Here is an 18683-nt window from a genome sequence, read left to right as displayed (position 1 = left end):
TTTTGGTTATTTGATAAATTTCTCCAAAAAATGCCCCTATAACCGGTGGTTTTTACTACTTTTTATTATTCTCTATCGTATTACCTTCGTAAAACTAAAAATCGCATGTCTCTATCCCTATCACAACATTTGCAATGATCGTTTGAATTAAGCCTCTCCGGGCGCGCTATTCAACGCTTCGTTAACAACGAAACTAAAAATGGCTCTAGATTTGTAATTTAGATAAAGACAAGTGAAATTTCAAATAAAAACAAAAAATTTCGAAGTAAAATAAGCATTTTAGTTAAAATTAAAATTGTCTCTACCTGTAGCGGAGAATAATGTGGTGACAGACCTTTGTTCAAACGATCATAGCAAATGTTGTGATAGGGATAGAGACATGCGATTTTTGGTTTTACAAAGATAATACGATAGAGAATAATAAAAAGTAATAAAAACCACCTGTTATAGGGGCATTTTTTGGAGAAATTTATCAAATAACCAAAAAAACACGAATTTAAAAGCAGATTTTTTTCAAAAAGTATCATTTTTTATTATTTGTTGGCCTTTTTTGTGTATTTTATGTATTTTTTTAGTTTCGCCTGTTATTTAGCATTATTACTGTTTTTATTTTATCAGGATATACCGCTTAGTTTAAAAGTTATTACGTTTTCTTTACAATAAGTAATTGGAAGAAAAAAAATTCGATAAAAAATTAAAAAAAAATCTCAAAAATTTTTTGACCTCTTTTTTGTCGATAAAAATAGGTCTAGTTTCATCTATTTTCATATGTACACTTTAACGTGACTCACACTGTATTCCTTTAGCTACCTTAGGAACTTTTTAAATGAATGTTGTAGATATTCAAGAATTTCAAGATTTTCTAAAATTGACACTGATTTTGACGGAAAAACTATTGTCATGATTTTCACGAGTGTGAAAAAATCATTATTTTTATTGTTAAGTAGCATTTTACCACAGTAGTTCAACAATATCCTCATATTTGTTTAAGGCTGAGTTACACCACCTAACTTTAAACGTAACTATAACGATGACCTGTGTTTTTTGTATGGAGTTTGACAGATTTTTGACGTTTATCAATGTTAAAGTAAGATGGTCACCCAGCCTAAATGTTCAAGGCAAATAAATAACAAAAAATATTTGTCTTGAAATTTTAATTTGATTTATTATCAGTTTCATTTAAAGCATTTCATGTAAATACTTACTGGCTGTATTTATTTTTATCTTAAATAGATCCCTAATGTTGTGACAAAACAACCTTTTTCATCCAAAAAATCGCTACAAAACCACCGTATCCAAAGAAATTGCAGTGCACCACCGCCCTTAAGCCATAAATCGCCGCAGGGGACACAGGCCATTATTAAAATACCACATCACGAATGTTCTGACACGTTTCTAATTAAATTTCACACTGGAGACTTCGGCTGGTCGTAATAATAAAATTTTACAACCCTTCAGCTTTCATCAAAGATGTTACTGTCGTTCCAGAGAGCAGTTGGGTCGTTTCAATACCGCCCTGTCTGTTAGTGGGGAGCTTACAAGCAAATAGTATCGGCTATAATACACAGGCTATGACATTTTTGTGGTGAATTAGACCTTGTTACAACAGCATTAGATCCATTAGATTTGGTAGGCTGTATGCGTAAAATACAACTCTTAAAGAATGGCGATCTTACTGTCTGATGTTGCGGGTGTGTCATGGTGAAACACACCACATACTGTAGCGTGTATTTCTGTGAATAAATTCGTAAAATGGTCAGAGGAGAGTCTCTATTAAAATCTTTTTTTTTATCCACAACGAGGAAGCTCTTGGCCTGTATCTCACCTGATGGTAAGTGATGATCAGACCGAATTCTAAGCAACCTTCAGAATTTTTTTATAAGAAAATGTATTATCATAACTTTATTACAATGAAAGGAATTTCCGCGCTGTCTCTCAAAAAGTAAACACCAAAAGCTTTTATTTTCAAATACAATGATATTTACCTTCTCCGAAACAGAGCCTCCTTAGAGGTACCAGTAATAAATTCCTCTGGGAATAATAAGCCAACAATAGAAAATCGTTATTTGTTCCCGCATTTTTCCCTCGGATCACGTTATTATTCGGTGCGCTTCTTTCTTCGACGTCGTGTAGTAATTAAAGATAAATATAATATAAAACGCCCCACTTCACTCGGATCTTCTTGCTTTTGTCTTCCTAAATGGACCGCTGTTGATAGATTGTCATCCATTGTTTTCTTAATCTGCTCGTCGCAAAAAATAAATGATTTATAAGACTCACTCCACCGTGTCGGTGAGGCGGGACAAAGCCGACCATTGTAATAAAATATATACGAGCTAAATAAAGACTTAATGAAGTTATTTTAGCTTAGCAAAACGGCTTTCGGTGAAAAAACGCGCTGACTTTTATTCTGTTTACGCTGTGTTTATATTTTTTCGCGGCGTTTTAATAATTCACGAGTGCTTTTTGGTGTAAAATCTTAAATGAAAACTTACGAAGATGAAACATTGATAGCGGTGAATTCTTTTTTCTTTTGTTTTTTTGACTGGTCAGGAGTGGTTAAGACTTGCTTTCAAGAGATTAAGGCTGAGTTGCACCACCTAATTTGTTACTAAAACGATAACCGGTGTTTTCTTTATGGAGTTTGATAGATTTTTGCAATTTGTTATAGTTTAAGTAAGATGATGCAACCCTGCCTAAAAAGAAAAGTGGTGTTGTTTTCCACTATGGATTCGCAGGATATGACAAACTTAAACTTACTTGTTAGTTGGATTAAAATAGTTAGATACTACTTTGTCTTTCGTATTTTAATTTTAAAATTACGATGCAAAATAACTGTGAAGAAGAGTGTTAAACTCAAACACTTGGTCCTTAATTTCGAGTGTTATGTCTCCACCTTCGTCCCTTATTTTCATAGTAGCCACATTTACTGCATTACAGAGAAAATCATAAAAGTGTTTATGCACAAACGGATAATAAGCAGCCGAAACGGGCGACACTGGCGTAAAATAAGCAATTTCCTTTGTATAAACTAAGGTACTGGTTCTCAAACTGCTGGATGATTTAAATCAGGATACTGAAGCTCCAAAACACAAAGGACAAATAATGATATGTGTAATATGTAGGGTAGACCGGGGACAATAGTACCATTTTTTGGAAATTGTTCAATATTGAGAAATCTAATGAAATATAACTTATTCTGTTAGTATGCTGTAAAAACTAGACTCCTAAGCTACAAATTTAAGCATGCAGAGTTGAACTATTCTTTCGAATACTTAATGAAAAAACCTACACTAAAAAGCAGAATAATAATTACTAATTACCTACTTATTTATTAGGACGAATTATTAATATTTATGTAGGTATACCATGATTGATACTTATCAACGTTTTCTTAGGTGACTGCAGTTTTTGGACGACCTTGACGGGGATCATCACTGAGCTTGACACGTCCACGTTGAAATTCAGGAAACCAGCGATAAATTGTGGTTTTGGATGGGGCTTCATTACCAAATGCAGAAATCATCCGGTCAACACACTGTTTTTGTGTTAAACCACTTCAAAAGTCATAATAAATCATCGCTCATGAATTTTCTCGAGACAATTCCATTTTCTCAACGACTAAACAAGTTTGACAAGACCTTGTGATACGACCGAGAATCTTTTTTAAAATAAATAAATGGTATACGATTTTTGAAACCCTGGAGTTTGCAATTAAATAGATTTTAATATGACTGGAACAGTGGAAATATTCCATTCCCGATACTTTTAGTGCAGCCCTCGTAGTTACTTTAAAACCAATTTAAAATATTATGTAGTAAGTATAAAATAAGGTTCCGGGGGTTAATTGTACCACGGGGTTGATTGTACCGCTACAATTGACCCCATGGAGACTGGTACAATTGTTCCAAGTAGGTAGTCAAGAGAACTCACCTAAAATTCAGTCATTTTCACAGTGAATGCCAATAATTCGCTGTCGATACAAAGTTTAGAGCCTGGATAAACTATTGACAACAATACTTTGGTAACAAATAACATATTAGGCAACTTATGGGCTCATATATTTGACATAAAAACTTACTGCGGCTGGGCAAAAAACAAAAATCCTTCCTGTACACCTTCGTTTCTCAGCGCAAGCGCCGCCGACTGGTGAGCGGATGGAAACACAAAAAGCGCATATTCTGACGCTATGCACACAATCTAACGTCGCTTGTATGAAGAAATATCGCCGATGGTACTATTGACCCGTGGTACTATTGTACCCGGTCTACCCTACCTACGACAATTACTAATTATAATATCAGCTTTTTGAACACTTAAATATTTTCGGATCATTAACATACTTTAAAAATAATTTTCAGTTAAATAAACTTGACTCAAGAAGCAGTAAAGGGCTTTTAGTGGGTTATACTAATAACGGATATAAAATATGGGATCCTTTACATTTTAAAATCTATTATAGGGTTGCCATAATGCCTGAACATGCCTGAACATGATTTACTACGGAAATGGGGAAAATGGCTTCTTTTAAATGAAAATCACTATCCAAATGTTATTAAAAGCGACATTTGTAAGTAGGTACTCGTCATTATGATGTTACTTTTGTGTTTTAATATACAGGGTGGAATTTTATAATGCCACCTGGAGTGAAAGTATTCCTAATACGGTAGATAGAAAATTTTACTCAAAGGAAACATTCCTTTAATTAGAAAAATAAATAGAACTGCATTCCAAGATTTCTAAAAATTTGCTTGCCACACCCGGAAATCGAACTAACTAAAATTTGTTAAAAATTACACCTGTATTTTTATTGCATCGATCGTTAGGGTTAAGTATAAGGATGAAATCTCTCTAACAAACTTGATAAATCAAATGAAAGGAAAACCATGAAATCTAAAATGATTTTAATTATTTACAGAAAATTGTATCGTTTGGTGGTGAATCTTTGAATGCAGTTCTCTTTCTTTTCAAAAATAAAGGAATGTTTTCTTTCAGTAAAATTTTCTATCTACAGTATTAAGAGTACTTTCCCTCCAGGTGGCATTACAAAATTTCACCCTGTATATATTAGAAACACTTTGAATAATATTTAATGGTATTAACGAAATGGGTGCGTTGCAAATGCTAACGCGCTTTGCAGTCGCGCGTTTCGTAAACGCAAAAAGTACGTAAAAAATCGTAAAACGTAAAAAGTCGCAGTGGGCAAGGGCCCTTATAGCTCACAAAATAAATGAAGAAATTAAAGGTTGAGAAACAGAGGGCACAAAGGTGTAAGTATGTCTTTACGACTAAAACTTTACGATATGTTTGTGTGTACTCACAGACGGAGTGGGTTTAAAATCGAATTTAAAACTGCGATCAATAAACAACTCCGTCATATCTTGTTCACACCGCTCACGTAAACACTTTCTCTGTAAAACAGTAAAAATATAATGTACTTGGAAAAAAGGTGTAATGTATCAGTTATTGCCAGTATTTTTTACAGCCTCTAAAGTCTCGAAGCTAAAAACTCAATCTCAAGTCAAACTTAGAAACCAATATTTTGACAAGTCAATTTTAAATTTGTATGAAGAATCGGCCGATACCAAATCGGTGTACCTAATGTGCGCACTTTCATACATCTCCGTACCGATCCAACAATCAGCCAAATAAAAATCGGTGGTTTGCGCCTAAGCTAAGCTTGAGTTTGCACTTTGAATTGAATTACCAAGTTGAGAGTTCTCACAAAACTAACTCGCTCTTTGTACTGCAGTTAGTCTACAGTTACAAAATTAAATATTCCGCGTCCGTCCCTACAAAAAATATACCGAAAAAACTACAATTCAAAACAGAATAGGTAAATCAGAAAAGCTCGGGCGTCACCAAAAAGACTGTAATTTCAGCCGGGAGAATTCTGTTCCCGTTAAAAAAGCGGACGTGAGCAGAATGCCGCCGTGCCTGCAGACTGGACGGGATGGACAGAGAATATATTAGGCGAAGACAGCCGAGGCTGGCTGAGGTAAACACTGAAGGCACATAATCACGCTAGTTTACGTAGTTTTCCCAAGTAGACTGGTATCTTGAAAATATGCAACACTAGACATATGATAACTACTATCATACTATTTTCAGTAAAAAGCTGGTAACAACTTTTACTAACCTCGTAGTGTAAAAAAAACAACAGACTGAAAAGTGTCCAGAAGCGGCTAATTGCCGTTACATTATACTTAATAAATCATTATTTTTTATAAAAAAATAAAACCAGGTAAATCTAATGTAAACATACTTTTGTACCAGATAACCATATAAATAAATAAATAAATAAATAAACCTTTATTGTCACCATAACAAAAAAAAATACAACTTTAACACAGCTTAACTATTAAAAAGAAAGGTGACAAGGGCATCCGGCTCAGCGTAAGCTGTACGGCACTAGGTCCATGCAGCGCTGGTTTTCAGCCGGTGCCAGTCTCCTGCACAGTAATACAGCGTACATAGGTAGGTGCAGTGATATAAAAAGGAGAAACAAAATTAAAATAAAAAACCACACATTTTTCATCACCAGTCACTAAGCCTCTCCCACACCGTCAGCTCGTTAAAACAAAATCAAAAACAAAGGAAGAATGATTACTTATATGCGACTTCGTTCAAAATTAATTGTTTTTGAATAAGCGATTCCTTCATGGAAGCTTTAAAACTTAGCAAACAATCTTTGCTTGGCATGCATATGACTAGAAAAGTGCTAGACATCGAAACTAAACCTCGATGAGGCCCAGGTCAGCAGTGAGACGACCCTGGACTGGAAACTCATGATAAGTACGGAGGGCCGACCCCAAATAAAATGGGAATGGGCCAGGCAAAGCAGAAGAAACATACTTTTGTGTGATTAATTTTGTTTTTAAGACAGATGGATGAATAAAAAAATCGTAAGAATAAGTAACAAATTGAAATAGATACAGAAGGCACATAGTCCAGTCAATAAAGCATTATAGATGGAAAACTGTAGAACACAATTTCTGACTTCAGGACTTTATTTAGACTAGTTAGGAGGTGAACATAGCAAAAGTCCCCGCCCTTAGCCCTTGAGCCGGCGGGGAGAGGGGGGTTTAAAGGTGCCACTTTTCGGTTTTTCGCTTAATCCTCGGAAACTATGCGTCCTAGTGACATGACTACTTTGAACCAAAAAAAGCATATTCAATTTGCTACAGGTGAGATCGACAAGTTTTTCTATAAATTGTATAGTTTTCGCGGCATCTGCTCTAGAAGGTCTGTAATATTGGAAATTTTATTTTAGGGGGAGGGGGGGCAAGTTTCCTTCTGCCGCGCTTCACTTTAAGGCCCATATCTTCAAAACTATGGGTATTAGGGCAAGTGTGGTGTCATTTTCGGATAATTAAAAGATGGCGAATTCATTTCTAGAACAAACTTTTGGCCTTTTCATACAAAAAAATTGAAATATGGAGTAAAATTCACAAAAACCAAAAAGTATTTTTTTAAATAAACGTCGTTTACTTTTAAACCACTGGAGATAATCTAATAAAAAAAATATGTCCTGAAAGCTACATTTATCAGGATTATAAATATATAACATTGTATGATACTTTTTTTGAAAAAAGTAGATGAAAAACAATTTTTCTTCAGGACACAGCGGGAGAATTTTAATGCGCGTCGGAAAAAAATATTGATTTTATTCATGAATTCATATGACTATTTGGTTCATAAGCAAGTAAAGATTATTATTTTAGAATTTATTTAGAGTTCCCGGCACATCATGCTACCATGATTTGAATATTTTCTTCAATTAATTTTGAACTCTACGTGTAAGACATTAGGTTGAAAATAGTTTAAATATATTGTATTATTGAAAATATCATAAGAAGAAAGCACTAAATAAAGAACTTGAATTTGTCTAAACGTCTAATGATTATTATTATTGTTTTAATTAACATTTTTATTTCTACATACTATTGTACCAGTGATAACGGAAAGGTAAGTGTGAGGAAAGAGAGGATTGATATTATCATAGTACGGGAGATTGTTTTTAGCACAAAGGCTACGGCTGTGACCATTATAGTTGTTTTTTCAGACAGCACCAGCTTCTTCTGCACTACTTCTTTCCAGGCAAGCTTCGGCAGCTACGGGCAATTGGTCCATGTAGGCTCCAAGTTGCTATCGATTCTGGTCCACCCCCAACCAGTCGGGTAAAGGGAAGACTGAATCGGTTGCTTGCAACTGACCCTATACGCGAACCCCTTGAACCAACTAAATTTTAAATAATTTGAAAAAATCATAAGGACATAATTACTGCCCTTGATATACTGATACAAAACTGCCTAGGTTGGTGTGGGCACTTACAGCACTCGTTCATAGTCAAGCATGTATAATAAACACAGTGAACGTTTAAGGAGGTTGCTACAGTATTTCAAGCTGAATTTTACGCTATAATTGTGTGCACTAAAAACAGGGATGTAAGAAACGCAATATTTACATCCTTAGCCACAGCCAGGCAGCACTCAAACAAAGCCATCGCCTCAGTGAAGGTTAAGTCTAGAATTAGGTATTCCAGATGCAATCTTAAAGATGAACAAACTCTGAAGGCATGACAAAGTGTCCCTAATACACGGATCGAATGCAATGAGAGAGCCGACAGTCTAGCGAGACAAGGGTCAGAATTAATAGTACCTTTATCTAAAAGCTTAGGTACCTCATGGCCATAATATGGCCATATCCAAGAATAACAGGGCTGAATGGGAAAGCTCCAACGATATAAGCCTCTCCAAATCATTCCTAAAGGGAAATAGAGGGTCATAAAGAAAACTTTTCAAAGGTATGCCCAAGCAATTACAGGTACGCAAACTGGGCATTATGGAACGAATCACATGTCCCATAAATGGGCCTAAAAATAACACTAGAAGCTCTTGAGCATGTGGAATACAATGTGGAGTCCATGAAACTCTTAATACTGTAAGGATGGGTCTGCTTGGGTCAGCATATCCGGCATCAGAAGACTATTAGGTGGATTTCACTCAGACGCTTAATTCACTTAACTAATGGATAGGATTTTTTTGGATGATAGGGAATAAAAAAGGGAGAATAAAGATCCTAATGGGTCGCTGTGGACTACAGACAGCTTTGTATCAGCATTGGCTACTGGCAGTATATCAAGGGGTTCGCGTATTGCAAACTACCGACTCAGTCTTCCCTTTATCCGACTGGTTGGGTGTGGACAAGAGTCGATAGCAACATGGAGCCTACATGGATAGATTTGCCCGTAGCTGCCGAAGCTTTCCTGGAAATGGTGAGACGTAAGTGCCAGAAGTAGTGCAGAAGCTGGTGCTGTCTGAAAAAACAACTATAATGGTCACAGCCGTAGCCTAATTGTGTTAAAAATAATCTCATCATAATCTCATCATAATCATAGATAATATCAATCCTCACTTTCCTCACACTTACCTTTCCGTTATCACTGGTACAATAGTATGTAGAAATAAAAATGATAATTAAAATAATAATAATCATCATAAGACGTTTAGACAAATTCAAGTTCTTTATTTAGTGCTTTCTTCTTTGATATTTTCAATTTTTCATTAATACCATGTAATTAAACTATTTTCAACCTTATGTCTTACACATAGAGTTCAAAATTAATTGAAGAAAAAATACAAAACATGGTAGCATGATGTGCCAGGAACTCTAAATAAATTCTAAAATAATAATCTTTACTTGCTTATGAACCAAATAGTATGAATTCATGGATAAAATCAATATTTTTTTCCGACGCACATTAAAATTCGCCCGCTGTGTCCTGAAGAAAAATTTTTTTTCACCTACTTTTCTCAAAAAAAGTATCATACAATGGTATATATTTATAATTCTGATAAATGTAGCTTTCAGGACATATTTTTTTTATTAGATTATCTCCAGTGGTTTAAAAGTAAACGACGTTTATTTAAAAAATACTTTTTGGTTTTTGTGAATTTTACTCCATATTTCAATTTTTTTGTATGAAAAGGCCAAAAGTTTGTTCTAGAAATGGATTCGCCATCCTTTAATTATCCGAAAATGACACCACACTTGCCCTAATACCCATAGTTTTGAAGATATGGGCCTTAAAGTGAAGCGCGGCAGAAGGAAACTTGCCCCCCCTCCCCCTGCTACCACAGGGAGGGCTCCCGATGTCTACCGACGGAAATCTACTCAGGAGCACCCAAAGAACAACTGGTGCAAAAAAGAACCTTCTATACCAAAGTGGAGGGGTTCTTGCACTAAATTCCCTACTACAATGACCGAAGTGTTTCTTGGGACTGTTTCAGACAAGCGCAGCGGAGTAATACTTAACTTTTTCCTTCCGCAGATTCGGAAGATTAAACAGAAAAGTATTTTAAGATTAATACCTCAAAGTCAACACTCATAATCGGTCAAAACCACTTTTGACTGCAAAAATCAGTCAAAAGTGATTTTAACTTATGCCTTTGGTCAATATCACTTTTGACAAATTTTTCCAGTCACCACTTTTTCAGTGACAGTAATTCCCCGCTTTTGGTTACCAAAATCAAATGTCAGTGTATTGAAAAATAAATGGATTTAAGAGCGGCCGTGCGTCTTTTATAAAGGTTGACACAGATTAAAATACCTCGACAGCAAATNGTGGACGTCATTTGGCTGAAACGAAATAAATCATCACCTACCTAAAAGGTGTAATTTGTGTGTGTGTAAGAAGTGCCTATAAACATTTCACTTCAGACCCACGATACCCCGGGCCTACATCCTACATACAACGAATAAAGTACCAGGGCAACATAACCAAAAAGGAGCTATTTTATGATACATGTTTATTTCTCGGGTCAACCAAGAAGAATTTGATATAGCTCCTTTATGATTATGTTGCCCTGGTACTTTAGGAATTATTCAATGTATGTAGGTATGAATGGTTGTTATTAATTTTTATGTTATGTTGTCAAATCTGTCCAGTAGTTTCGGAGCCTATTCAGTACAAACAAACAATGAAATCTTTCCTCTTTATAATATTAATATTATATGATTATAGATAATCGTTTTACAGTTAATGGTAGGGCGGCACTATTGGTGGTGTAAAAGGGATTAAAAAATACCCTTTGCACCACCAGTGGTGCAGGCCGGTGGTGCAAAGGGTACAAAAGGGGAATAATTGTACCCTTAGACTCCGCCTTTATCCGAAACTATCCGTAACTTTTGAATCAGTTTCGGTTACGGTTATGGATATTTTTTTATTTCGGATATCCGATAGTTTCGGTTACGGTTACGGATATCCATAACATCCCTGCTTGGTAAGATGGCCCTCTCCGTCCCGCTCATACCTTTTAAAATGGCTTCTCCAACTCATTTAAGCCTGAAACTTGAATTTTGGGCACTAGAATAATAATTTTTAACCAAGGTAGATAAAGTTAAAAACGGGATTATTTCCAAAAAACCAAAAATTGTCGACAATTACAGCAAGAATTTACCAAGTGTTATACCATTTTGGAATCCTTACTAAATGCGCCAAATTATGACGTCACTTGCCACATTCGCGTAGTACATTTTTTTTTTCAGTACAGTCAGTTTAAACTAGGCAAAATTTTTATTTTGAAAATTTTTTTGGGAATAATGTATTTTTTTCATCCAAGCTGGAGCAGCTGGTTTTGTAATTTTGATAACTATTTAGAGAAGCATTATTCAGGGTTACATAACAAAACAAAAAATTGGAAAAAGTGAAGATTTGTGGCAACACGAGTAAAAAGACCGTCACCTGGAGTAGAAATTTTTGATTTTTTTTAAATGCCCATTATTTTGAAAATATGCCACATAGATTTTTTTTTATATTTTTCTGATAACCAACATAACTTGCCTCAACACCCAGTTCCGGCTTGACGTTACATTACGGGACACCCTGTATAAGTACCACAAAGTACTTACAGTGATCCTGAATCTGGATGAAACCAAAAGTTATTTATTATAGTTTCACGTCAAAATTATTTTCTTTTCAGACGACCGACGATTTCGACTTCCACGACACCATCCAATGCGAAGAGGACTTCGTAAATTGCATCGACAATGAAAAAGTGTGTCCATTTATTGAAGACCTCATCGCCAAGAAAGAGCCATTGACTAAGGTACCAAAAATACAATGATCTATTTTACCTCATCATCATCATCTCAGCCATAGGATGTCCACTGCTGTACATAGGCCTCCCCCAATGCTTTCAATGTTGCCCGGTTGGTAACAGCCTGCCTCTAGCGCCTTCCTGCTACCTTTATGATGTCGTCGGTATAACTATTTATTCAGATTAGAGCCAATAGTAGTCACCGAAAAACCTTTTCCATAGGTAAGTTAACCCGGGATAATTCTGAGTCATATTACCAGGTTCTTCGCCTGATCTGCCTCCAATGCGCGACTGGGTCGGGCCTGAAGCCGAAAGTGTTGGAGTACTACAAACGAGAGTTAGTCCAGGTGTACGGACTCAAGACCTGGCTCACGCTATGCAACTTAGAGAAGTGTGGACTGCTCAAAGTACAGACTGGGACGAGGCAGTACACTGTTCTTAGGAAGGTAATAAATGGATTATGCCCATTATAGATTTACTAGGCTGGATTGTACAACTTATGCCCGAATCGTGAATGATCGAATAACGATTGACCGAAATAATTTTATCCCGAATAATTTTTCACCGAAGATACGTAACCCTCGAATAACGGCTGCCCGAATTTACTTTTATAAAATTATTTCGGTCAATCGTTATTCGATCATTCATGATTCGGGCCTAAGTAGTACAATCACTAGGCAGATGTACTTACTCTTATTATAGATTACATCTCACTTGACATCAGTTGTGATTGGGGTCAAATACCTGTCTTGTTCTATATTAGTTATATGCCTACTACTTCTAACTATTGCGCGCGCGATTTTTGGTCCGTCACAATAAGACTTTATCGGGCTTCACGCCATCAAAAATAAGTACACGGTCGTTACTTCTAAACTATTCTTATTATTTAGTTCAAGCATGAATATGAGGTGTATGGTTAGTAAAATGCTTATATCTGCTTTTTATGTATTTTAACGAACTTTCTATTTGTAGCAATTTTACTAAATAATCACATGTACTGCCTATTTGATGTTTTTACATTCTGTATAAATTGCTTTTATTTTTCAGGCTTTACATTTGACCATGGACGATTCAGAACTAGACCCTAAAGAGAAGAGCTACTTGTCAAGCAAATTCACGCCTTTGACAGTGAGACTTAGCGAGCACATCGCCAAAAACAAAGGGTGGTCTGGTAAGTAACATTATTTATTCAATATCTAACGGAGTCTATGCATCCCTCAGTCATTACCATTAGAGATCGTGATCGCTTCGCTACAATTTAAAATACTCTTTCTCTAAAATTACTCAATAAATAAAAACAATGCCATGTTTAAACATGACCTTGATAAAGAGGAAACAAAATTTAAACAGCGCGGAGCTTATCAGTATAATAACTCATAATGACACATCAACTGTTAACAGGCATTATCAAATGCATTAAATATGAACATAAAACTGTGTCACGCACGCTACACCAATTATGCGATGGTAGGGCAAAAATAGATAGCAATTAGTATAAACAAACACTCTCACAACTATATTGATGTTACAATTTAGATATTTTATTGCAAACCGCTAAATACAGTTTCACATCTGGCATGTTTAATATACCTGTATCTAAATCTAGATTTACTAATATTAACAAGCTGAAGAGTAGTTTGGTTGAACATGCTAATCTAAAAACTATTGGTCCAATTTGAAAAAATATTTTTGTGTGGAATAGCGCATTTATCGAGGAAGGTTTTTTTTTACATTAAAATTTATAATAATATACAATACGCTAAAACTACAAAATAAATGCAAAGCATCAATGATATAAGGGGCCGTTCAAGTATTACGTAAGCACCAAGGGGGGGTGGGGGGTCTCTGTTTCNTTCAAATTAGAATCTTATTAGTATTATTTTAATTCAATCATATAGTTATTTACTATGCATTCAAATATTATGTTTCACAAAAAAAACCAATACCCACTTTTGTTATAAAATATTAAAAAAACGACTACACCGAAACCTTTAAGCAAGTTTTTGAATTCTTATTTGAGGAATAAACCTAACAACCTAAACTTTTATTGCAATTCCTAAAACATGCTTTAATTACTTAATACTGCAATTAATGCGAAACAAGTGGCATAACGTGACAGATGTAATTTGGAAAGGCCTTCTCTCTGGTGTTTTTTGTATGGTTTGGAGTTACTTTTCTCCGTGAGGGGACTACTTATCTAAGGCTCTATTTATGCTCTTTAGCACTGCTAGTCATGCCACTCAGACAGTAAAAGCAAATAAACTGTAACAAGAATATAATTTTTATTATTATAGGACAATATGCCTCAAAAATGGCACATCCTTCAGCTCGATGAAGGAAACTGAAGAGATTCCACCAATAGATGCTATTTAAAATAGAATAGCAATCATTTACTCCGCTCCCAGAAGTCCCAGAAGTCTTAGACCTCATCTTATTAGGGGCCGTTCAAGTATTACGTAAGCACCAAGGGGGGGTGGGGGGTCTCTGTTTTGCTTATTTTGGATGACATGGGGGTAGGGGGGTCTAGATGATGATTACGTCATCGTTAGTTATTTACGTTTTTTCGGCGTTCCCGCAAATAATACATATGCGTAGGCACTCGCTTTGAGAACTGATTAGGGGAATTACCGCACATTAGGGAAATTACCGTGCGCTATTCACTTGTCTAATAATTAACTCTCGCGCCGACACTGCCCATTGAAATTTGAGAGTCGTAGTCAGATACTAAACGTATTGAAGCATTGAAAGTTATCATTTGTGTTTATGTTGATGCAATTATGTTTGTTATGTTCTTTATTTCTGATTATATTTTTGTCCCTTATTCTATGTGTATCAGTTAAACCTAATATTTTCATGAATTTTCCTATTTTAAAAATGACAATATAAAAAACATTTATAACTAAAAATGTTTACGTAAGCATAGGGGGAGGGGGTAAGTGCTTTGCTTACTTTTGATGACAAGGGGGGCGGGGGGGTAAAAAATGGTAAGAAATCTGCTTACGTAATACTTGAACGGCCCCTAATTATTGGGAAAAGAGGAAAAAATGTTCAAACTATTTCACGCGTACGAAGTCGCGGGCATAGCTATTAGTATTAAAACTAGTTTTATTTTAACTAGACTATGAATGGCATTCGAATGCTGATCGATTGTTAGTAGCATTTATTTCTAATCGTTAATACTTATTTAAATTCCACAGGTATTCAAGACGTACTTGGTTCGCTTCCCGGTGCGACAGTGGACGAACTCCAGACGCTTCAACCGCGAATGGTGAGACGGAACTCAATCTCAAGCGAGAACTCGTCTTTGGAAAACCCACGGGTGATACTGGTCTTCTTCATAGGAGGCTGCACTTATCAAGAGATATCGGCCTTGAGAACCATCAGTCAGCAAGAAGATTCTTGCGTAGAATTCGTCATATTGACCACTAAACTCATAAACGGAACTACTTTCATAGAAACTCTGATGGAAGAATAATGTTATTGCTTTTTGTATCTCAGCATATATGCCATTCCTGTGTTATTGTATTATTATCGCAATTTAGTTGTAAGTAATGTATTATTGTCTCTAATTAGGTTACCAAAGAATAAGATTATAATTAAAACTTTTTATATTATATTAAATAATATTTTTTATATTTTATTAAACGCTTTTCATTTATACACTAAACAGTTGTTTCAGTTGTTATTCAGTAATAAGAAAATACACAATGAACCATAAATTTTGGTTTATTAAAATTTCATATTGATAACTTGCATATAATAAAAATTTTAATTTGATCAGTTTTAAATAAACTTACAAAAATCCTGCATGCTTACTATCTATATATTACAATTTTAAAGCTTCAGCATAATAAAAATAATTTCGTACACCAACATACAACATGTATCGCTAGTCTCATAAATATTCATTACTTGTGTATTTAGTGATGTTGGATTTCTTTGGAGGTGCGACAGTCACACCGAATTTTTTTGCTAGAGTCACTAGCTTCTCATTATCATAACCAACTTCTTCTTTATATAGCCTCAACATGAGAGGCATTACAGTATCTAAAATGAATTGGAAATTTTTCTGTGCATAACTTGAATCATTCCCTAAAGAGAGCTTAAGGCGCGAGTTGAAAATAGCATGGATGCACTCGTCCAATACATCCATCATATCTTTTGTGACAAGATTCAAGCCCACCTTCTGAACTGTTATTACAGACTGCGCAAACCAAATGGTACTACTGGACAAGTCTACCCATGTTTCATTTATTATAAACTTAGCTAATATAAGGCCCAAGTTCTCCATCTGAGATAAGAATTTATTCACACCAGGTTTAGTATGCATATTGACAGGGGTCCATTTATCCTCAGACACCTTTGATTTCATAGAATCAACAATCTTCTCTTTGTATTCCTTTAACGCTTTTATTATAGGAGTTCTTAAACAACTATTCATTTGGAATCTCAGGTCGAGCCCAAATTCACAGAATAGTGTGCACTGTTCCCGAAGACTCTCAACACACTCCAGCACTGAATCCAGAGCACACTGCGGCGTAAAAACTTGCTTAATTATTTGACTCATTAAAATCCTAAGCTGCATGCTAGCCCAGACTATGAAAGCGCTCACTTTATTCTTAGGGAATAAAGTAATAAACTCTGTTAAGGCATCACTAAGTGAGCAAAAGAACACTTCACCCACTTGCTTAACATAAGTATTGATGGAGCCTTCTAATTGGACTCCTTTTACATGTACTTTGACTGTGTGACTACAGACAGCTAGAAACAGTTCACATGCTTGACTAGTCATGTTGAACTTGTTGAGTATCATGACTGGCTGTCTGGATGACTGTAGACCTCCTCTTGGACTCCAGTTGTGAGTAACGTCAAGTTCCTTTAGCAATATCTCTATCAGAACCTTTTGCTTTTGATCAATTCTTTTCATTATCTCTGCTTTCTGCGGGTGGGTCTTGAATTCTTCTGTATTAAATGCTTTCTGAGCTGAAACCATCAGTTCATAAGTTTTCTGGAAGTGTCTTTCAACAATCAGAACATCTAGCTCTTCAGTCACATCTGCTAGCCACTCTGGCAGTGGTGTTATCTGCGGTGAAGGCAGCTCCTCTACTGACAGACTAGGAGACTCCAATGACTCAAGCCTGGGCTTCTCTTGGCCTTCCTTTTTCTTTTGTTTTGAATTTTCTTTCTCAATATACATTTTTTTGGCCACATCAAACTTATCCAACCAATCTTTCTTGACTGCAATACTATTGCACTGAAATACTCTAGTGTCTGGAAAAGCTAGGACTTTAAAAGCCTGCTTCACAGTTCCTAAATCACGAACATTCACTACGGCTAGAGTACTGATAGGATAACTAATTTGGAATTTATATCTCATTGGACCCCGACGGTTAGATATCCACGAGGTTAACATAAGGCAGTCATTGAATAAATATACATGCATTCTTTGTAAGGCAGTGTTCTCCTCCGCATCTATTTCTAATAAATCACCGTCGTGTAATAAAGTTCTGTCTGGAACATCTAATAAATTCATACAGCCTTCAACTTTTTCTGTAATCAAATTGAGCTTGTTTTTGCGCTGTTCCTCGGCCCTCTCGGCTTCGACGTCGTGGTTGTCGAGAGACTCGCGAGACAGGGCGTTTTCGTTACCTAAAATTGACGCGTGAGACAGGGTTGTAAGCACCGTTCGTTGTTCGCTCAGGAGATGAGACAGCTTGTACATTTCAGTCTCCAGGTGGGATATTTCCGTGGCCGTCTCGATGAACTGCATGTGGTTCTCGTAGACATTTTTCTTGAGGGCACTGGCAGTTTCTTCGGAAAGAGTTTGTATGTTCTCCTTCTGTTGCTGCAGCTCCTCCCCCCCGACACAAGACCTCGCTAATTCCTTCACGTAACGGTCAGGAACAAAGTCTGGCATAGCAAACTTCTCCATGTTAACGTCGGACATTGTTTCGCATAAATATTTACAGTTTTAACGGGTAATTAATAGTAAAAAACCTTAGCTCTCTCATCATTCGATAATCGAACGACAGGACGTATCAACCCATCAAACTCAAATGTCAAATTAACATTTCAACGTTTCGTTTGCACCAAAGTTTGCACGTTTTTAGGTAAGAAACGTTTCGTTCAGTTCATCCACAAAAAATATTTTTTCTACAGATTATTCAACAATACAGTAAAATTAATTACATTTAATTGCATTTAATAGCTCAGTTATTTCTCTGTATTTATTTTATGTATATTTTTTTGTATGATTTGATGCTTTTTGATGCTTACATCGATTTTAATAGTGGAGACGCCTTATGGCCAAATTCCTTGTAACATCACAATCTATCATCATATTATCACAACTATTAATACCATACACACATTTAGACTGTGTAAAGTGCTGAGTTATCCCATCATCATACTAGGCGTAGGTAGATAAGGTTTCCTACTTAATTAATTAATCCACACTTTCGAAGGATTTAATTTAAACCTTTTGATTGAGGGCGAGCTTACCGAGAGAATCACCTCCTTTTCAACTAACTACTTATTAAAAATTTCTATAATATTGTAAGCTGGCTAAAGTAATTATTATCG

The 18683-nt window shown here is 35.7% G+C and overlaps 2 protein-coding genes across 2 annotated transcripts in view; one reads left to right on the top strand and one right to left on the bottom strand.

Annotated features, from left to right (window-relative positions):
* The window catches only part of car (vacuolar protein sorting-associated protein 33A), a 74712-nt gene extending 59038 nt beyond the window's left edge, over nucleotides 1-15674 (top strand). Inside the window, exons 2-5 of the mRNA XM_028301885.1 lie at nucleotides 11985-12110; nucleotides 12362-12547; nucleotides 13149-13272; nucleotides 15299-15674. Of these exons, the coding sequence (XP_028157686.1) occupies nucleotides 11985-12110; nucleotides 12362-12547; nucleotides 13149-13272; nucleotides 15299-15576 (714 nt within the window). The 3' untranslated portion in view covers nucleotides 15577-15674. The remainder of the gene's footprint in view (nucleotides 1-11984; nucleotides 12111-12361; nucleotides 12548-13148; nucleotides 13273-15298) is intronic.
* Nucleotides 15525-18173, bottom strand: Exo84 (exocyst complex component Exo84). The gene has a single exon (XM_028301870.1). It carries the CDS (start codon nucleotides 18046-18048, stop codon nucleotides 15997-15999), a length of 2052 nt encoding a protein of 683 aa, XP_028157671.1. The 5' UTR covers nucleotides 18049-18173; the 3' UTR covers nucleotides 15525-15996.
* Between the last annotated feature and the right edge of the window lie 510 nt (nucleotides 18174-18683).

The sequence above is a fragment of the Ostrinia furnacalis genome, unplaced genomic scaffold (genome assembly GCF_004193835.3).
Source record: "Ostrinia furnacalis isolate ACB-3 unplaced genomic scaffold, ASM419383v2 OfSCF1006, whole genome shotgun sequence".
Taxonomy (NCBI): Eukaryota; Metazoa; Arthropoda; class Insecta; order Lepidoptera; family Crambidae; genus Ostrinia; species Ostrinia furnacalis.
The sequence above is the reverse complement of the archived record's forward strand: the minus strand, read 5'-3'. Positions and strand labels throughout refer to the sequence as shown.